General features: G+C 33.8%; 1 protein-coding gene across 2 annotated transcripts; it reads right to left on the reverse strand.

Annotated features, from left to right (window-relative positions):
* Positions 1-5,819: 5,819 nt before the first annotated feature.
* Positions 5,820-14,803, reverse strand: LOC142339725 (dual specificity mitogen-activated protein kinase kinase sek-1-like). Of its 2 annotated transcripts, none has more exons than XM_075389955.1 (5): positions 14,410-14,803; positions 11,187-11,358; positions 10,295-10,684; positions 9,457-9,744; positions 5,820-6,116 (listed from the first exon to the last, which is right to left on the reverse strand). In XM_075389955.1, exons 1-5 carry the CDS (start codon positions 14,588-14,590, stop codon positions 5,882-5,884), a joined length of 1,266 nt encoding a protein of 421 aa, XP_075246070.1. In that variant the 5' UTR covers positions 14,591-14,803; the 3' UTR covers positions 5,820-5,881. The 2 variants fall into 2 exon arrangements, with proteins under 2 accessions (XP_075246070.1, XP_075246071.1); XM_075389956.1 differs by having other exon boundaries at positions 11,214-11,358; positions 14,410-14,801.
* Positions 14,804-22,451: the final 7,648 nt, after the last annotated feature.

Below are 22,451 nucleotides of genomic sequence, written 5' to 3' on the forward strand. Positions count from 1 at the left end.
CACTCAGGCCACCCTATGGGGTTTCCGTCGAATGAACTCAACTTCAACTTAGGTAGTTGACTACTACTGCTTGGTTTATCACTCTTAAACTTGTCTTGTTCCCGGGCTGAGCTGACACGCTCTCCGCTTGGTGACCGTGACTTAAGTAAACCTTCGCGATTGAAGCTTACCCTAGGATAATTGTTGTCGATCCTGGTTTTCGCACGCTCGAAGATATAATCGTGCAAGTTGGAGAATTTATCCGAGTTATCGAGCCAACCGGAAACATCTTTGTTCTTCGGGGTTTTCCAATTGAATGGTGATCTACCTCGAATACTAGGGGCTGCACTTTCATCAAAATCTGATGCTCTTGCGTCAAGAGCTTCTTTCTCGTATTCCAGTTTCAGTGCACCTTCTTCTTTAAAAAGTTGCATCTCCATTTCAAGCTCTTTCCTTTTCAATTCGAATTCAATTTTCTTCAACCTCATTTTTGCTGCAAAGTCTTTCTCTAAAGCCGCAAGTTTTTCTGCTTTTCTAGCTCGTTTATCAGAGGAGACCTTTAAATCATTGTCCTTGTTTGGGTTTCCATTTTCAACAGTTCGTTGAGAAACTCCTACAACAATCTGTGAATTCTTAGCGGCAGTTGGTTCTGCATCGCTTGTCAATTGAACAGTTTGCATCTGTTGATCCGTCATGTTTGTTTCTCCGTGAATGTATGGAAACCAGTCTGCGTTTAATTTTTGTAAAAAGTTTAGTCGTTCGGCTTCGTAACCCTCAAACAATTCGGGATCACGAAGAAGATTTGTTCGCTTCCCAAGAAGAATGCAAAAAGAGTCGTCAAGCTTCAGTACCTGTTGATAGATGGTCTTGAGTTTGCTTGGTCTATCGTTGTTTTTGATTAGCTCCTGGCCCCCCTGAGTTTTTGCTTCGAGTTGTTGTTGGCAGTTGCTAATCTGTTTATGCAAAATGTATTGCCTCTGTGACGGAGTCACTTCGTTTGTAATTTGGAACTGCAGCTTGAATCTCTACAGTATTCTTATTTATTTGCTTTAATTAAGCCTTGCTATTCAACCTCTAATGCACTTTGCCTAATTGGCTTTGCGTCTTGAATTGCCTGTTGAGTTTTGTTCTCGTTCGTCGATGACTTCGTCACTTCGACTGTTGGGTTGGACAGCAGTTTATTCCACTGTCCGGGTCGGCGGACCAAATGTAACGGCTGCTCTCCTTGTGTTTCACAAAGAAAGTTTTACACCGCCCAGTTCGTTCTGAGTGGTTACAAAATCTGTCCAGATACTTCGTTTATGCAGTTTGCTTTTGTAACTGTATATCCGTTCTGCTGTACTTACCGTTGCATTAACTATTCCGTTCGTAAAAATTGGCTAATCTTAGTTTTTTCCACTATCAATTTGAACTGGATTGCTACAGATCACACAATACGGGATCTCTTTATGTATACCAGTTCAATCCGATAGAAAAAAAAACAAATCGAAGACAAAAATATATGTCTAAGACCTGTTTGTGCAAAAATATTTAAATTTAAACTTAAGTTGGCTTTTGCTGTTTGTACTCACGAGTTGAGAATACCAGAAGTTGGGGTTGTAACAGTTGAATTTCAGCTCCAATAAATCGTAGTTACAAGACACAGTAACAGAATTTACTGCTCAAGAATAATATTTTGAATACAAGACACACTAACAATTTACTGCTCAGGAATATTTCTAGTTCAAGACACAGTAACACGTTATTTACTGCTCAAGACAATTTATTTTGCAATATTTTGCTGAGTTGTACTTTAAGCCGTTTTCTGCGGCTGCTACGTTGAGTTCTGTGTGCTGCTTTTGTTATTCCCCTTTTTTCTCACGTAAAAAACTGTAACTAGAACTAGAACTATAACTATAACTATTAAATGACTAGGACAACAGAAAGTGTTTTGTCTCTATTTTCCCGCCTACGCAAGCTTAGCGAGCTCAGCTCCAACAGAGACAGTCAATTCAAAACCACGATTGATGTTGTTTATAGTTTCTCACAGCTAGGAAATAAAGAAAACTTCAATAACTGACCACTATACTGTTCAGATGGAATTGAATAATTTCTTCAATATAGAAAAAGTCACCTGACTATTTTTATGGAAAATGGTCGGCACTTGCAAACAATTTACAGTTTGAAAAATTATTTTCAAAACTGCAAGTTAATCAGAAATCCTTTAGAGCACACAGATAGATTCGATGGATTATGATTTGGTCTTTGAAATTTTTAACATTGTCACAGGAGAAATACAAAACTATGTACCGCTGACAAAGTGTAAAAAAAATATGCTACCTAAAAGCTGTATGGACAAAAAAATTTAAAAAATAGAATAAAAAAAGCGATTTAATATAAACTATTTTCAAAACTCGAATAACGAAAACAAAAAAAGGTCAACAAAAAGGTTTTAATGCAAGAAAAAGATCAAAAAAACAAAAAGAAAAAGTTCTGCTAAGATATTGTCACATCAAATGCAAAAAGGATCTCAAAAAATTTCTTCAACGACATTAGAAAGTTGAGAGGTGAAATGAAAAAAACGCAGGAAGCTATTGCTTCCAGCTTCCAAATTTTAATAGGGTTTTTAGTACCATTGGCATAACACTGAATTACAAACTAAACTCGGTTAGGAGAAATCTCAGTATGAAGCGAAATCTGATTAGCATTTTTTGGTGGCAACTAAAGAAGCAATTTGGCTAAAAATTAGCTCTTTGAGCAACAAGTAAGGTAGTGACGATGATGGACTTAAAAATTTTCTATTCAAGAATGTAAAGTATGTGATACTTCCAACATTTGCAATTCTAATCAACAAATGTCTTGAAGAAATAGTTTTCGGGAAAATCTTAAAGAGAGCTATTGTCTTGCCAATTCATAAGGAGGGATTTTCGACGAAGTGCAAAATTACCGGCGTATTACTATAATACTAGCAATAGCTTAAGTCTGAGAAAAAATATTATAGAAACGTATGACATCTTTTCTTGAAAAATATGACATAATCAATAAAAATCAATTTGGCTTTCAGCAGAAAAAGCGAACTCTTGAAGAACTCGTAATCTTTTTGGATTGGAATGTGTCAGAAGGGGTCGGGAAGGCGATGCCAACAAGACAACATCTTTGTTCGAAGACCTAAATAAAGCAATTTAAACTGTCAAACACTGCATTTTACTAGAAACATTGGAACGTGCAGCAAAGCGAGGTCTCATGCAAGACCTTTCAATCTTTGTTTGACCAACTGACAACAATGTGTAGAGTCTGGCGCTCCACAGTCCGGTCTTCCAAAAGTTGATTGTGCGACACAGGAGTAAGTTTTGGGCCCAAAAGAAGTCACGGAATTCTTTTATCACACGACGACAACGTTGTACGTTAATGACACAATTCTAAAAAAGAGAGATTGAACTTATTCATTCGAAAAGAACAAAAGCGCGCCAAATAAAAGTAACTAACACGGTGAGTGGTCGAATCCCAAAAACAATTGGTATTACAATTCAAAAACTATTTAACTTCATACTAAAATTCAAACCTAATTTTTGCCAAAAATGTGCAAAAACTTAAGCCGAAAGAAGTAAAAAATTTTCAGAATAAACATAGAGGTAACTATTTTGTCAGTAACGAAGGCCTCTCCACCCTTTTTTATCTACCCTGGTTATTGTTTTTACTCTATGCACGAACAATTTCTCCCGTAAACCATGGTTCTGCTGCTTGACTTCATTGGCCTAGGTCCGTAAGCGCCTTTTGGTAACCTAGACAATGAGTTGTTTTGCTGTAGCTTGGTTAACTCTCATGCTCATGGCCTACTTTAAAACAATTTGATTTTATTAATATTATTAGTAATAACTTAAAAAAACTGGGAAATGATTATTAACAGATATGCAAATAGAAACTTTGCTGAAACTCAGCTTGAATTTTTCCATTCCTGATTGAATTCAAATCTATTTTATTTTCTGATCAAAAAATGAAATAACAATCTTCACAAAACGCAATTTCCTGCATAATCATGAAAGTCGTGCATAATCTCAGTTTGAGATCAGCAGCAAATACCATAGTTATTTGAATGGACGCATACAACCAAACTCTCGATGGACGATCCCAAAATGACATCTCGCACTATAAGTATTGTGATAACTCTAAATAAAATTGGGTTTAAAATGTTTGTAGCATTCTTATGCTTTTGCTCATACAATTTCGACCATCCGGTGTTTTTCGATATCGTAGAGTTTTTCAAAATTGATTCAGTTGATATTGAGATATATATTTTAAATTTCCGCAAGAAATGTTGACGCTTAAATTTTCGATTATTTCTCATTGTAACGTTTCAAATGCGCTACTGAATCTAAGGATCAGACTTTGAAAAATAAGGGAAAACAGAACCTAAATTTGTCATATTTCAAATGTATCAGAAAATTAGTGTCTTAGCTCAACATAACACGTACAAGCTCTTTCAACACTGCGTGGATATGTTTAATTAAAAATTATATAGCAACTTTTTGAGGTTTAACAAACTTTTTGTTTAAGAGAAAAGTAACTCTAAAACTAAAAAAAAACTGCTAGCAGATAAATTTTCGATAAAATTTCCGATTATCGTGTTCGTTCTTTCAAAAACTGAATTGTATATATGTCAAAAACTAAGAACAAAAATTTGTCGCTACGTTTATTCTAACATGGATTTATAGAAGAATATAACCTATGAGTTTGATTTTAACAATTACTGTCGAAGTTTGAACTAAGAATTTGCTCACGTCTGTCTTATAATGGAAATATAATTGACAGAAATGCCTCATAGACTAAATTCCTTGCAGCTGCCAGTCGAAAATTTTCAAATTATTTTGATAACAATTTTTTCAGATTCAGCGTTTCTTCACTTTCAGTTTTAACTAAAAACTACCGAATTCATAAAACCACGATAGCATGGGCAACTGGCTCTTAGGAACAGCTATATAAGTGAATTTCAGAATTATTTTATTATCAGTTATTGGTTTTTCTTTTTCTCATTAAATAGTAATTGGTCAAATTTTTTATTTGTGTAAGAGAGATACCGCCATCTCCCGTGCTCCCACCAAGTGATTTTTTGGAAATTAAAATTAGCATAAACTTTAGGAATAACCGAAAGCCATTATCTAAGCAAATTTCAGTGCAATTAGTGCGACGTTAGTCAGTTATGTTTTCCTTTGTGTCTGCGTTTCATTCGCTTTCACAGTTGGTATAGAACAAATTGTGGGTTTCGGCAATACACTCCTGCTAACCCCTTTGGAAGCTTAAGTTTAGTGGGTTAAAGATGAGACTTGCGAAACGTAAACCGTTACCCACTGGAACTCTAAATGATCATTGAAGTACAAGCAATTTCATCTTCGTTATATCTGTAGGCTGTGTCTGCCAACTGGTAACACTTAGGCTATCATTTCAAACTTCGATATTTTTTGTATTCAGCGGGGGTGGGATCTATGAGCGCACGCACATTTCCGACTCTCCTTGTATTCAATACGGCACACTAGATCTTAGCAGCTAAGCTTTTAGCAAAAAATGAGCAATTCTCCATCTTAGACCTCAAAAATGCTAAACGAAGATACAGGAAAAAGTCGTTTGTCAGGGCAAATTAACCAATGCCATCTTACCCACTGCCAATTTTGTTTTACCATAAAGTTGCACTTGAGACTTGATATAAACTATCACACCCAAACATGGAATTAAAATATCCACTTAAGTATGTTAAAAGATACTTGTAATGGCGAATGCTTTATTGTAATCGGATTACTGACCGAATTTATCAAAGGTCAGTGGGTAAATTAGCTATTGGGCGAATTTTATAGATATGTGTTTGAAAGCACAGAACTAAAAACCTCTTTGAACAAAATTTAAGCTAATTACAGCTTTTTATAACTAAATTTTATCCACATAAATTTTCAAACTGTTTACAATATTTGGTTAAACGTTTTCGATCACTGCTTTCATCAAAGTTTGCGAAAAAGGGAGACTTTTTCAAACTTTCGTATCTCGGGCGCTCCCGTGGATCTTTGCGAAGACATCGGCCGGCAAACTTGCTCAAATCGTTCGAAACTGCTGCTCTTCTGTTAAGTTTTGGAGGGTCGTACTCGGTAATTTTCTTCAAAGTATCGAACAATCTGAAAACAAAAGAAAACAATCTTCGTTTCAAACACAACCCTAGACACCTAAAATGACCACTATGAACCGGTTTCGGAAAAAAACTCAACTTAATTTCAGATAGGAAATAAACCCTCACTTGACGTTTGTCCATGCCTTAGAGGCCAGTGGGACTTGATATGAAACTATCACAACCGAACAAATTATCACAACCAAAATCAAAAATTAAAATGGGGGTTTATTTCCGTGGGGGCTTATTTACTATCTAAAATTGTGGGTTTTTCCGTGGTTTTCTACACCTATTATGAACAAAGGTCTCTATGAGGAACTTTAAGAACACTCAAGCCAGCGAATTTATAACAAAAAAAAACAGCTAAAACATCATACTTGATAAGTAATGAACTCAGACGCCAAAATTAAAACGTTAAAAGTTATTTTTAAAATAATAAATTTTCCAGCTGCTTGATAATAAATTTTGACGGAAAAATTGTACTTTACTTTTGAGCTAACTTAGCTATATGTTTTATAATTTGGCATTTGGACATTTCCTTCAAATTTTTGGCCACTTTACAAGAAACTATTATACTTAAATTTATGCAGATAACCCAGCAAATTCTAGTTAAAATTTCAATGTCTCCAAAACAGAACTAAGTTGAAATTTTGCCTGTTTGTAGGAAATTCTAATCAATTTCAGATGCATTGCATCTTTTTTCGCATAAACAAATTGATTTCAACCTTATGGGAAAAACTACAAAATCTAACATTTTGCAAACAAATTCTGTCTTTCCATTCAGTATTCTCCTCTGATGTATGAAAATTTAAAGTGGAATCTACCTGCAACAGATTAAACCACAGATTTTGGCAATTTTTGGTACAAATCTGTGAACTTTTCAAATTCCTTCCTGCAATTATACTATTTATTGACATGAGGATTTTTAGCGCTAGCGACTTCAAACATCGATTAGAAAATTTATATAAAAAGTATCTACAGTTTATGAAAGGTTTATATTCCTATATAGGCAGATAAGCAAGATATAATGTAGCTTGGTTTTAAAACATATTATTACTGTAGAGAGAGGTTGACTCATATCTTTTTGTGAAAAATAACGAAATTTATTGTTTCTCAGTTGTATTTTCTATTTGTCCAAAGTTTCGTTACTTGTCTTAAGTAAAAAAAAAACAAAGGAAAATCCGCCCGCAATAGCTTAACATCAGTCAACAATTTTTCGGTTAACAAATATCATTATTAGTTTTATTTGGCTGGAAAAATCTTCTAGAAGTTTCAGTACAACAAGGAGGATCATTAAAGTGGGTAATGAGCGTTCACTCAATATTCTCAAAAAATGAAGTCAGTCCCGCGAACAAGCAAAAGTTTTTGAAAATTCAAGCCTTGTTCCGTGTTCCAGAAACAAAAAATTGCAAATGTCCACTAAAGTTTCCATTATGACGTTTCATCAATCTTTCGAATTATACCATTGTTTCATCTGTGCGAACAACACAGATGTCCATTCAGGTTTCGATTATGATATTTCGTCAATCTTTCGAATTATATCATTGTTGCATCTACGAACAACATATCGAAAGGCCAAATTCAATTGAACCGAAATAGAAAGAACATCCAAATCCGAAATATGTGTGGATGGATGGAGCAAATAATATCCCGGGAATTAGAGAATTTTCTGGTATTTGCAGAAACAGATGTACAAGGAATTATTTGTTTGTATTGTAGCCCTTCCGCCTACTCTTTATGAAAACTATCACTGTCAATTATAGAAGTCGAGTTTGAGCTATTTTCTGCATCTATTTTTGAATTATCCATCGAGAGGTGTCTCAATTTATTGTAAGGTCTCACATCAACCAGGCTTTCTGCCATTCTTGTAATCTGAGGACTTTCAAAAATTTCTATCAAAAATGTTAGTCAAGGTATTCACTTCAAATAGTGCGTTGGTTCAGCCTTGTTCTTTGAGGACTCCGATCAGGTTGAACAGACTCTGAGTCATTTTAACGTTATTAGAATTGAGAGAGACCGACGCAATTTGTTTTGTTCTTTTCCCATATTGCGTTTTCTGTCTCTTTCCCATTAAACACCCTTACCTCAGTGGTCAGATAACCTGTAGCCCCCCCCCCCCCAATCGTGGAAATTATACCATAATGTGGAGTTATATTTTCATGTGGGGCTATAATGGGAAAGACCTTTTTTCCCTTTGCAAAAATTCATCAACAATCGTATTTTAACAAAAACAAGAAAATTTTAGTCTTCAACAGGTAGTCGTAACGTCAGAAAAATTGCTCTAAAATGACAGGCGGCGCAATTTATTTCAGTAGCTGTAGCCTCAATAAATTTTTCTTTGTGTGCAAAAACATCAGCCCACCATAGGGATCGAACCCCGATCTTCTGAGACCCATTCCGGCACCTCGACGGAGTTATTACCCAGTGCGCTATCAGTTCCTTGTCATCAAGTCTCTAACAATCGAATTCGTTTGAACAACAAACTTTATTTCGGAGCCAGAGCAGTTAAAATCACTCAAAATCAAGATGATGTGCGTGAAACAGTCATTGAGAAGTCAAGGATTATTCTAGAACAGCGCTAAACGGTCAAGCAAAAAATTTGCATAAAAAAAAACACGTTTACATTAATTGATTTTCATTCGAGAGCAATTAAACACAAAGGAAACTTCACATCTGTGAATTAATTAAGGCGCTTTTCCAATGTTTTTCAATAATGCGATAAACAAATTTGAAATTGAGAAAAAAATTAAGACAAGAAATTTTAAAAACCGATTTTAAAAATTGACTATTAAAAATTGTCAACAAACAATAAACAATTGTTGTAAACGCGAGTGCGTAATTTATAGTATTCTTTTGACAAAACTGGACATCAACTTAATTGAAAATCTAATAAGGCTAACTGAAACAGAACTTCCAGCTTTTTTTAACATAAACTTAGGGATAATTACTTACAGGGAAACCAATTCCTTCTGAAACAATTCTGGTAGGGGTCAGTAAAATGGCTCTTCATGTTAAGCTTCATTTTGTTCAATGTTCTTTTGAAGAGACCACTCGACAGGTTTGGACCTACTTGAATATCTCTCAAGCGCTGATTGTACTAATGCACTGTACTTTTTATACAGCCTTAGGAAATCCAAATGTAAATCTTATCTAATCTAATCCAAAACTAGAAAATTTTCTAGAATCTAAATCTAGCGATTGCAAGATCATACTAAGAAAGTTTTAAAGACTTTTATAGAACCATAAGAAGTACGGTCGATCAGAGTAGACCATCAGTGTACGGTCAATAAGAATGTACATCCCGGGAAAATTACTTTAAGCTTATTTGGTTGAAAAAAAAGATTTCGTACTTGTCCTTTTCATTAAACGGATTTTCCCCAGTCACAAACTCGTAACACGTCACACCCATTGACCAAATATCACTTTTGACTGAGTACTTGTGTTTATTCCTCTCAATCGATGTCAGATCTTTATCGTCTTGAGCCACAGGTCTGTTAGTGGAATTAGCGCACATTTCGTCATACCGGACACGTTCTGGTGACACGTACTGGATTTGGAAGATTTTGGTCTCGGCTAGACTGTTCAGCAATTTGCCACTGATGCCAAAATCACCAACTTTTACCTCACCAGTCTGGCACCTGGTCAACATGCAAATTTTTGTTTCTGTATTTCGGTTTCCAGATAACTTAATTATTAATATTTTCTTAATTGTTATTATTTATACGTACGCGTACGTTTCACAAGCACTTCAAAGTGTACATATGTCGACAATCACGCTTAAAATTTTTTTAAATAATAAATAATTTGAGCTACGTCAAGGAAACAGTGAACTGCGAATGACCAAATGAATGCCCATTTGCAAGTTTGAAGTTTTTTCGAACGTTTGCTTGCGTTGCAACGTCATGAGACAGACTATAATTCGCAAATGACGCCTTTCGCAGTACTTTTAAAAGCAGAGAATAAAAATTTTAAGGTATTTTGCTTCTGCATATTTTAGAGAACACTTAAAAATTAAAAATTCCTTAGTTAGATATTTCATCATACAATCATATTTAATCGAAAAATTTGCATCAGTTCAAATGGTTAACAAATCAAAATTGCCACTTGGGACACATTTTGAACGTGCAGCCCACACAATCAGGTTTTCAACTCACAAAAACTGTTATTAAAAAATTAAGTTTAACTTACCGAATTAAAATATTAGCGGGTTTCACATCTCTATGAATAATGTCAAGTGATTTCAAATAGCTCAAACATTCAACACATGCATAAGCGACCAAACGAACAACTGGTTCCGGTGGAAAATCGTCAATTCTTGCAACCTCGTCTCGCCGTTCAGGAGCAATCGAGTTTCTGGCCTTTATCAGGTCATCCAAAGACATGTCCATTAACTCCATAATGAACCAAATGTTGGTCTCGAAAGTTATGGTGCAAAATGTCTGGACAGCGTAGGCGTGGTTCTTCACTTTTTTCGTAGTTTCCAGTTCCGCCAAAATGAGTTTCTTCTTTTTGGGTTCGAGCTCAAGTCTGACAGATTTGTATGCTAGCTTGTACCTCGGATGTGATTTAATGTGACATCTAAGAAGATAAAATTGTTTCTTTGCATAGCACAAGAATATTTCAGATTGTTTTTGCTATAGGCAAAACCCTACAGCCATTAATAAAAATAATCAGAAAACAATTGGTTAAATTGATCAAGTTGCATTTTCTCACAGCCGCACTTTTTGAAACAAAAAATACAGACTAGCTTAGAACCGTGTACGGAATTTGGAAAAAGACACAGCCACGGTACGGATCTTTTCAACAATCACCTCCCCATTGCAAAAGCTAGGCATTGAATTTAAGAATTTGAATAGTATTTGAGCGAGCAATTTATTGATCAATCACAACTTTTCTGAACCGCTAGTTTAGGTGGAAATTTTGAGTATTCTGTAATATAAAATAGAGTATAGACGGGGAGGAAATTTTCCACTCGTTACCAAAGGAGAGGCAATTGTTAAAATCATTCACGTCAATCCAAACTTGATTTTCTGCCGCTAATAAATCATGCGATTAGATCTAGCTCAAGTGAACAACGAACTCAAAGAATGAAGGAAACAGTTTTTGCCTGTAAACGTGTCCATATTGGCCAGATCCGAGTCGTTTTTCGGTTTCGATGTCATTGGTTGATATTTCCAATTCTTCTCCTTCAAGCTCAATCGTGCCTCTTTGCAGGAGTTTCTTGAAATCCGGGTCATCATAGAGGTCTTGGCCTAAGATAGGAATAAAGTGTGAAAATTATGCTGACGTAAAACTTTTCTATTGCGCTTTTTTAATGCTCATTTTTAGTGTTCATACACCTTATTTCCACAACAATTTTATGGTCCACCGGGGCCGAGATGTCACCGCTACTCACATCAAAAATGAGATTAGTCTGCCTTTTGAATGCGATGAAAACATACAAGACAAGCGATGAACGTGGTTTGAATCTCAGCAAAAATCTTGCACCAAATATTTGGAATATGTTGCTAAGTCTCCACCAATGCAAAAAATTTTTACTTCGTCTGCCCAAACATTAACAACGCTTGGAGGACAATATTTTTGGCCACTGGGCCCAAAACATGGAACAGATTGCCCAAGTACATCTGTTACCGACATCGATAATCTTTCATTGGCGCTAAATAATTACCGCAAAATTGTCATAATCGTTGTAAACTAAAAGATATTGATTCATAACACAAGAATTTGAAAACGAAAAGTGCACGTGGCAACAATGGAATTAAGGTAATTTTGAGGATTAAGGTTTTTTGAGAAATAGCAAAGAACAGACTAGAAAGATTCGAAAGAAGGCAAGTCGACGCCCCCCAACCGAGCACCAACCGACCCCCCAAGAGGCATTGACATTGTCAACATCTGCGAAGAGGAAAATTTGAATACTTTCAAAAAAACTTCTGAAACGAACCTTTACTGTTGCGCCTAGAGAAATTCTCATTTCTGAGTCTCTGAATATGTGTAAATAAATCATCATCATTAAATTATGTAACGTCGGGGTGAGAGTGAAGAATTTATGTAATTTTACCAACAAATTTAAGCAAAAAATACAAGAAATCAATCATGGTAAAGAAGGAAAAAATAATCACATAAATTTAGTGCGTTGAATGTAACGTACAACAGCTTGAAAATCGGAGAGTCAAAACAATACCTTTCACAGAAAAACTAGCAAACAAAAAACAAAAATTAATTTTATTTTGATTAAGAGTACCTTACAATAACCTCGCTAATTTTGACTAAAAGTAAAACTTGAACTAAAAGGTTTAAAAAGCTGCTAAAACAATTCTCTAAAAAAACTCAACACACTCTCCTGGACAACTGTTTAACTAATTATGAGTTTTTTTAAATTGTTTATTGAAATACCGTTTGTTTTTTTATATTAAACAAGGAGAATTAAGGATTCAATATTGACTTATCAAACCTAAGTTCTATTTTCCCTGTTTTTTATATAGTCTTAGTATAGGTTCAGCATAATGAACTGAATGACAACCCTACGCAAAAAACTGAATTTGAACAGCTCTGAAACGGTGCTCCAACAGGCAAAATTGCCTCCCAGCATTCGTTCAATACGATGCTTCTCAACAGCAATTTGATATAGATTGAAGATTACTTATTCTGTACTGAAAAAAGTTTTTTATTATTATTAAAAAAATGAAATGACTGACCAAATTTGGACGGAGCGCTTGAAGGGATGATAGGTAAGCACAACAATAAGGAGCAAAAAATGCGGTCATTTAACTGTTCTAACAGTGATTTGCTGGAAATATGCTGGTAGAACTAAAAGAATTGCATTCACTGGCAATTAAGAGCAGTTGCTGCTACTCGGGTGCAATAATAAAAAGTTGTTCTAATCCTAAACAAGTATTCAATAAAAAATTAAGTCTAGTGGAACATGGGACAGCGTGCGTAAAACGTGGCAAACATTATGGAAATTGGATGGAGTCTGAGACCAACAGATTGAAAATAATCACCTCTCTGCCTGTTCTGCAGTAAATTCAATTTACGTCGCAGCATTTACAGCCAAGTGACAAATGCTTTTCTGCGAAAAACAGAACTTTTCAGTGCTTACATCTCAAAAATTACCTGGCCCGGTCGATATTTATCATCATTTTTGTAGAAGAAAGACACAAACCTGGATCTTTCTAAATTTGAACGGATAGTATCACGACATTAGGATAGTCCTTTTCGTTGTCTTAATACGTTTCCATGCCAGGTCAAAGACTTAACAGATGATTTGATCTCTCATTCAGTAGAACGTAGTCGTTAATCTAATACATATTCGCTTCAAGCATTAGTTTTACAGGTTGAAATCGGCTGTATTTTCGAGGCCGATACTTGTCGTGCATGAAGAGATAACTTTCTCCCACTAAATTTTTCAGAGGCAGGAATTTCATTACATTGACATTTTTGAAGCTTTTCCTTCTTAACAGTAATCGTAATCTTGTTTCCCAGAACAAGTCCATTTCCATAATAATCATTTACCCATTAATATAAGCATTTTGAATGCCGGTCTACGTGAAAAGTTGCTAAAAAAGAGTATCATTAAATCGAAGTAGTTTTGCTGACTACTGGATTAAACTTGACTATTAGAATTTTTGTGCCACCATGATCTGTACTTTTTTCCTTCATTGAGTAAGTCACTTCAATCCGTTATTTTTACTCACCTAGTTAGGGTGCAAATAGCAGCTCATTGACAATTTCAAACCTGACAATATTAGACCCAAATCACTCCGGCCAGTGTTCAAGGCTCTTCAACTGTCAAACCCGAATAAACCCGATATGCCCAGAAAAATGACGCTTTTGTAATAAGTCTGAGATGTGAGAGCTTTTCAGCTGCTTCTGTTCAGCATTCCATTAAAGCAGCATCGCGAATCTAGATTTTTGAATTTTGTAGGTCTTGCTAAATTAAAAGGGTTGTAACAGGGTTTTCCCAAAAAAAATCCTCCAAAAACGCAATGTGTCAAGTGCTCTCTACTGAGGTCTCACAACTGTGAACCAAAAATATTTTAAAATTATCACTTCATTAAACGAAGAGCACGTTTGACATTAATTTCATCCGTTTAAAAGGGGATCGGAAATAAAATTAAAACTCCTACAACAGGAGCGCCCTTTTATCCTCTTGAGACGAAAATTTGACGCTAAATCTTAGTCTCAAATTTAATAAAATTTTCACGTTCAAATTTAGAAATAAATCTGAGTCTTGTTGGATTTATTTTTTTTAGCTCTTTGTTATAAAATTGTTATCTTTGTTCTCAGAATAGGTAGATTCATACCTGGAAAAAAGTCTGAACTCGGGAAGAATTGAGGTGACAGGGGAATTGAAGGCTTGCGGGACAGAAATCTGGGTGATCGACCGGAAGAGGGTCTGGGACCAGAGGAAGGTCTGGAACTTCCAGAGGTAGCGCCACTGGGCGATGAGAGATAGCTATCTGTATCACTCATATCAGACTGCATTGTGAAGTAATAAAAATTATTAAACAACAACCAGCGTACGATTTACAACCGAGTAGTCTTTTTGCGACTATGTTTATTGAAAACCGAACTAAACTGCAAATGAACAAACTTTCAAAAGATAATGTATTAATTTGATTACAACTGATAGAAAATTAAAACGATCAAAATCAAAACAGCGTTTCTACTTACAAAAAACAATTATGACCAAAAATTTGAGCCAATAAACTTTTAATTTGAGCGTCTCTTCATTAAAATGAAGCGTTGAGATTATTTAAACTTTGCAAAAAAGCGTACATGCTGCTGTATATTTTTAAATCATATGGCGACACAAGATAATTCATATTTAGTCGACAGAATATTTCCAAAAAAGGAACAAAAAATCATTTTGAACAATCCCGCCGTTTGAATGGTCTGGAAAATTGCGTATTTTTCTGCAATCTGCTGTTTTATTGAGATATTGTCTGCAAAACAAAGAAAAACTTGCGGCCAAAAAGCGTGTTTGTATACGTCATTTTCAAAACAATTGATTATTATGACAACGTAATAAATGCTATTTTATAATAAGAATATTCGGTATTTGATATACACGAATGCAAATTTGAAGCGATTAGCTAGACTGCAAATAATCACAAATCAAATAAAGCACGATCAAATATTTACCGCTTGTAGATATAAAAAGCCTCAAACGTTTATAATAGCTACAACAAAAACGTACCAAAATTAGCTTACGATAATCGTTGACAATTTACGTCAAAATAGCCGACTATGACTCATTTCTCAAATACAAAATCACTTATTGAAAAATCATAACAGAACAGATGAAAAATTAGAAAATCAAAACTGTTTTCTAGAAGAAAGACCTCTCGTACAAAAATCTGCAAGGCCGCCACCCGAGCCCATAAATATATGTGGATATTAGAAACTAATTGTTTCGGCCCACTTTAGTGGGGGAGGAACTATATACTCAAATGGGTTTTTTTTTGTTCAGTCAATTTTGGGCCGATCGATAAAATCATCGTACAAAGCTGTGAGTCGTATCATTAAAAGACCGTCCAGCGCAGAATATGCAATTTAAAAGATTGATTTGAATTTCGTTTTTTACAGGGAGTTAACGAGATTTTAAATTTTCTGAACATTCGACTGAATTACAATGCTTTTGTTCAAATTGTCCTTTCCGGGGGAACTGAATTGTTCAATCGGAGTTTTTTGGGCTAGAATCTATGCAACATTTCTCTAAATTCAGACAATTTTTTTTGTCAAAAATGGGACTATATATGCTTTTTTAGCCCAATACCTTTAATTTTGCAGGGAGTAAACACCTAAAAATTGTAGGCATATTCTTCGTAAGCTTCAAAAACAGCAATTTACACTCCTGCTGGCTAAAAGAGTCTTACGGAATTAAAACTTTGACGGTTTTTTCAACTTTAAACTCAATAATTATACAAAATGCATTATTTATTTTTGATATACTAACAAATTTTGTTTAAAAAATGAGCGACTTTCCGACCTTTTGAACAATAAAGTGTTTCCTTAGACGCGCAGTAATATCAGGACTGATTTCGATCTCACCATGGATCCTTACAAAAAGCTGAGATTTTATTGGTGCTCGGCCCTTCTTTCGAAATATTTCAGCATTTACAGTTTTTTAATGTTAATTACCGACAAGAACTTCAACTCAGTACTCAAATATTGACATAAACTATCAACAAGAAAATGAGGCCAAACGAACACATTATGGTTTCAGAGTTAGGGTCATGGTTTTTATGTCCTTGACATAAAAATTTCGTACATTTTTATTTTCAACAAGTTTTGCTTTTATTTGTTGTACTTTTTGTAGTCCAATGACTTAGTCTCCCCAACGAAAGACCAAATTTGTTTTTTAAAGGGGTATAAATCAACCTAAACAATACTTTCAGTAGCTATCTAATGCCTCTTATGACTTTGAATATATTTGTTTCAAAATGGCGGTGAATTTTTGAACTTTGCCACTATTTTATGTTATTTTTCACAGCTTCTGGCCTAGTGTCAGTAACGACAGGTTGCAATCCGTTTGCTCTGAGTTATAAATTATCGTCTGTTACGGTTTCATATATAAGACATTATCCCTTGGTTCTGATGCTACGAGTTTTCAAAAAAAAACTATTTTCGAGCATAATTCAACATTTTATAGGTTCCATCTTTCTTGTCGAATTATCAGATCACTGACAAGTCCAATCGAAGTAATGCATAGCTGAAAAAATGCACTGCGTTGAAAAAGGCGCAACAGCAACATAATGTATTTATTGTTGTACGACATTTAGCTCAAAATGATATGTCTCAAATGCTTCTCCGAGATGTATAATTGAACCTGCTTAAAAATTTCAGTTTATAGATAACTTTTCTCACATTTCAGTTTAATTTAACACAAACTCATTAATAAGAATTTTCGACTACTTTTGTTGTTTCCAACATCAATTCTTTCGTTGGTTGTATGTTTTGACTAATGAATTCGACCAATTAACCCCATAAAAAATTTTTGAGTCTTCGAAACAGTACAATTTTTGGGTTTCTCTTTGTTGTCATCTCTGCGTAGTCTTTTTTATAAGAAAAGCCCGTTGATGTTCAGATGAGAACCAAGTAAAGACTCACAGTTCTTGCAGATAACATCTTGTAATAATAATGCCTTCAACCATGTGGTGTTTTAAAAGTAGTTGTGGAAATTTTGATTTTTGCCTGTTTTTGTTATTTTGTAGTCTTGTGACTAAGTCTCATTAATAACATGTTCAATTTGCTTCTGAGGTGATGGAAAGGAATCCATCTCTTTTAGTTGAAAACTTATGTCTGTTATGACGTTTGAAAACATGTATTTTTGCGCTTTGCCAATTTTTTAAATAATTTTTTGCTCAAATTGAGCTTAGTCTTTGTAAAGAGAATTGACAACCAGTTTCCAGTGAGCTATAATTTAATCTTTGTAAAGGTTTTTATGTCAATCATTTAATTCTCGGCTTTGTAACTACAAGATTTTATAAAATGATTATGATTTCTGAACATTTCATGGTTTTTTTAAAATTATAACATTAGTGGTAATTCCGTACTAAACATTTTTAACGTTGTTAGTGACAAAGTAGTGGATTTGACGGCGCAATGCCACTTTCGCTCCATGTTTAACTGAAGTTTCTAATTTTGCCAATATTTGTCCCTCTTTTGCAGTCGTATGACTAAAACTGAAAACATACAGGTCTCAATTGATTCCTTTGGAGATATAAATGAACAAATGAGTGATTTCAGTCAATATCTAATGATTTAATTACTTTGAAAAAAATAGTTTTCGGAATTAGAATATTATTTTTGAACCTAAACCTGTTTTGCTCTATTTGGCGAACTGTTACACATTCGCATTGAGGACAGGTCCAATATCGTTTCTAATGAATTTTAGGTCAACTTTTTTTGTTTAGTTTTCATCTTGTGTAAGTTTTGATTTCGTTATCAACAATTTTTTAAAAAATAGACAACGAGTTTTGGTCGTAATAAAAGTTTGTTATTGGAGTTTTGTGAACATTTTTAACGTTGTTAGTGACAAAGTTCTGGATTTGAAGGCGCAATTCCACTTTCGCTCCATGTTTAACTGAAGTTTCTAATTTTGCCGATATTTGTCCTTCTTTTGTAGTCGTATGACTAAAACTGAAAACATACAGGTCTCAATTGATTCCTTTGGAGATATAAATGAACAAATGAGTGATTTCAGTCAAAATCTAATGATTTAATTACTTTGAAAATAATAGTTTTCGGAATTAGAAACTTATTTTTGAACCTAAATCTGTTTTGCTCTATTTGGCAAACTGTTACCGATTCGCATTGAGGACAGGTCCAATATCTTTTCTAATGAATTTTAGGTCAATTTTTTTGTTTAGTTTTCATCTTGTGTAAGTTTTGATTTTGTTATCAATATTTTTTAAAAAATAGACAACTAGTTTTGGTCGTAATTAAAGTTTGTTATTTGATTTTTGTGAACATTTTTAACGCTGTTAGTGACAAAGTTCTGGATTTGACGGCGCAATGCCACTTTCGCTCCATGTTTAACTGAAGTTTCTAATTTTGCCGACATTTGTCTATCTTTTGTAGTCGTATGACTAAAACTGAAAACATACAGGTCTCAATTGATTCCTTTGGAGATATAAATGAACAAATGAGTGATTTCAGTCAATATCTAATGATTTAATTACTTTGAAAATAATAGTTTTCGGAATTAGAAACTTATTTTTGAACCTAAACCTGTTTTGCTCTATTTGGCGAACTGTTACCCATTCGCATTGAGGACAGGTCCAATATCTTTTCTAATGAATTTTAGGTCAATTTTTTTGTTTAGTTTTCATCGTGTGTAAGTTTTGATTTTGTTATCAATATTTTTTTTAAAAAAAGACAACCAGTTTTGGTCGTAATTAAAGTTTGTTATTTAATTTTTGTGATCATTTTTAACGCTGTTCGTGACAAAGTTCTGGATTTGACGGCGCTCCATGTTTAACTGAAGTTTCTAATTTTGCCGATATTTGTCTCTCTTTTGTAGTCGTATGACTAAAACTGAAAACTTACAGGTCTCAATTGATTCCGTTGGAGATATAAATGAACAAATGAGTGATTTCAGTCAATATCTAATGATTTAATTACTTTGAAAATAATAGTTTTCGGAATTAGAAACTTATTTTTGAACCTAAACCTGTTTTGCTCTATTTGGCGAACTGTTACCCATTCGCATTGAGGACAGGTCCAATATCTTTTCTAATGAATTTTAGGTCAATTTTTTGTTTAGTTTTCATCTTGTGTATGTTTTGATTTTGTTATCAATATGTTTTTTAAAAAATAGACAACGAGTTTTGGGCGTAATAAGTTTGTTTATATGATTTTTGTGATAGTTTTTTCTAGTAGTCCTATTAACAACAAGTTTCACCGCCCCCCTAAAGTACCATTATTTTATTTCATTATTGATTTGTTGAACAATGTAATTTTGAAAGTTTGCTATCTCGGAACCTTTCGCATTTCGGACCTTTTCACTCGTGCGGTTACATTTCGTCTACGCTTATCTTCTTAAATGGCTTTGAGATATATTAGGCAGCAGATCTAGCAAACCTGATGAATCACAAATACTTCATTTAAGAGCAGATTCAAAAAAAAAGATCTAGAATGGCAGGCTAACAACTACCAAATTTTGAATTGATATTAAAAATAGTAAAACAATTTTCCCCTTTTTTGTTCAAAAATCTTTTTCACCCGTTTGAAAGTGTGTAGTTCAAAGACAATTTAAAGCTTTGGATAATTTCCAAAATTGAGAATAAATCAGAAACAGTTTTCGCGACATGTTCAGTCAACTATTTTATCTGAACAAAAAAACTATTTCACTCGTGCATTCAAATAAAACTGTTTCAAGTAGAAAATGCTGTTTACTAAAATCTGTTAGCTAAAAATCAATTAGACCCTAAATTAATTCATACTGCCTGGAATGGAAGAAATAATTTTTTTCTATATTTTATTTTTCTTGTCTGATGTTGAAATACAAAAAAAAATAAAATAGAAAACCTTCTCTAAACATGATACACGGTTTAGTGAGACTTTTTGATTCAATTTTATTAGAACTTTTCAAAAAATTTTCCTCTCCAAATGAGTTTGAGTATTTTTTTCCTCCAAATGAGTATTTCACCTCCAAACTCCCACAAAAATACTCTTGAAATGTACACCCAATTAAGTCAATGGAAAAGTCTACGCTACACAGGGTGTCATTGCTCACAATCGGTTTTATTTTAGCAGCAGACTTAATTTCTGAATGCGCGCGATTCAAATCACTCAAACAAATTAAAAAGTCCTCGAAAAAGTCACTGAAGTGAAATTGAAAGAATGCTCAAGAAAAACGGTCAAGCAAAAATTTTTCCCTAGAAAAAAGACCTACACGTTTACAAGAGTTGCTTCAAACTTCTTTCGAGATTAATTATTAAACAATTGTAAAGATTTGATTTTGTTATCAATATTTTTTTAAAAAAAAAGACAACCAGTTTTGGTCGTAATTAAAGTTTGTTATTTGATTTTTGTGAACATTTTTAACGCTGTTAGTGACAAAGTTCTGGATTTGACGGCGCAATGCCATTTTCGCTCCATGTTTAACTGAAGTTTCTAATTTTGCCGATATTTGTCTCTCTTTTGTAATCGTATGACTAAAACTGAAAACTTACAGGTCTCAATTGATTCCGTTGGAGATATAAATGAACAAATGAGTGATTTCAGTCAATATCTAATGATTTAATTACTTTGAAAATAATAGTTTTCGGAATTAGAAACTTATTTTTGAACCTAAACCTGTTTTGCTCTATTTGGCGAACTGTTACCCATTCGCATTGAGGACAGGTCCAATATCTTTTCTATTGAATTTTAGGTCAATTTTTTGTTTAGTTTTCATCTTGTGTATGTTTTGATTTTGTTATATGTTTTTAAAAAATAGACAACGAGTTTTGGGCGTAATAAGTTTGTTTATATGATTTTTGTGATAGTTTTTTCTAGTAGTCCTATTAACAATTAGTTTCACCGCCCCTCTAACGTACCATTATTTTATTTCATTATTGATTTGTTGAACAATGTGTTTTTGAAAGTTTGCTATCTCGGAACCTTTCGCATTTCGGACCTTTTCACTCGTGTGGTTACATTTCGTCTACGCTTATCTTCTTAAATGGCTTTGAGATATATTAGGCAGCAGATCTAGCAATCCTGATGAATCACAAATACTTCATTTAAGAGCAGATTCAAAAGGAAACGATCTAGAATGGCAGGCTAACAACAACCAAATTTTGAATTGATTTTAAAAATAGTAAAACAATTTTTCCCTTTTTTGTTCAAAAATCTTTTTCACCCGTTTGAAAGTGTGTAGTTCAAAGACAATTTAAAGCTTTGGATTATTTCTAAAATTGAGAATAAATCAGAAACAGTTTTGGCGACATGTTCAGTCAACTATTTTATCTGAACAAAAAACTATTTCACTCGTGCATTCAAATAAAACTGTTTCAAGTAGAAAATGCTGTTTACTAAAATCTGTTAGCTAAAAATCAATTAGACCCTAAATTAATTCATACTGCCTGGAATGGAAGAAATAATTTTTTTCTATATTTTATTTTTCTTGTCTGATGTTGAAATACAAAAAAAAAATAAAATAGAAAACCTTCTCTAAACATGATACACGGTTTATTGAGACTTTTTGATTCAATTTTATTAGAACTTTTCAAAAAATTTTCCTCTCCAAATGAGTTTGAGTATTTTTTTCCTCCAAATGAGTATTTCACCTCCAAACTCCCACAAAAAATACTCTTGAAATGTACACCCAATTAAGTCAATGGAATAGTCTACGCTACACAGGGTGTCATTGCTCACAATCGGTTTTACTTTAGCAGCAGACTTAATTTCTGAATGCGCGCGATTCAAATCACTCAAACAAATTAAAAAGTCCTCGAAACAGTCACTGAAGTGAAATTGAAAGAATGCTCAAGAAAAACGGTCAAGCAAAAATTTTTCCCTAGAAAAAAGACCTACACGTTTACAAGAGTTGCTTCAAACTTCTTTCGAGAGCAATTATTAAACAATTGTAAAGGACTTATTTTTTATTACACTTTACCTAAAAAGAAAGCGACAAAGAACTTTTTTATTAGTTCATTGAACCAATTCATTGCACTCTAAAATTTGTTAAGTGTTTCGAGCTCCTATTATACTTTCATGATCATTTTGAAGACTATTTCGACTGCATAAAAATTGAATTAAATAGAGCTCAACACTTTCTCCGTCTTTATTTTTCTTACATCCAATTTTTGGTTTTTCCCCACATTTTTATAAAGATCATTTTTGATTACAAATG

Source organism: Convolutriloba macropyga, chromosome 5, assembly GCF_964194025.1.
Source record: "Convolutriloba macropyga chromosome 5, txConMacr16.3, whole genome shotgun sequence".
Taxonomy (NCBI): domain Eukaryota; kingdom Metazoa; phylum Xenacoelomorpha; order Acoela; family Convolutidae; genus Convolutriloba; species Convolutriloba macropyga.

What these genes read in the sequence shown, in the direction of transcription:
- LOC142339725 (XM_075389955.1), bottom strand. Translation starts at nt 14,590, where the DNA reads ATGCAGTCTGATATGAGTGATACAGATAGCTATCTCTCATCGCCCAGT. An exon ending in CTGTTTCCTTCATTCTTTGA is followed by an intron (nt 10,685 to 11,186) that starts GTTCGTTGTTCA and finishes TTATCTTCTTAG; the next exon opens with ATGTCACATTAAATCACATC. An exon ending in CCGTTTAATGAAAAGGACAA is followed by an intron (nt 6,117 to 9,456) that starts GTACGAAATCTT and finishes TTTTGTTTTCAG; the next exon opens with ATTGTTCGATACTTTGAAGA.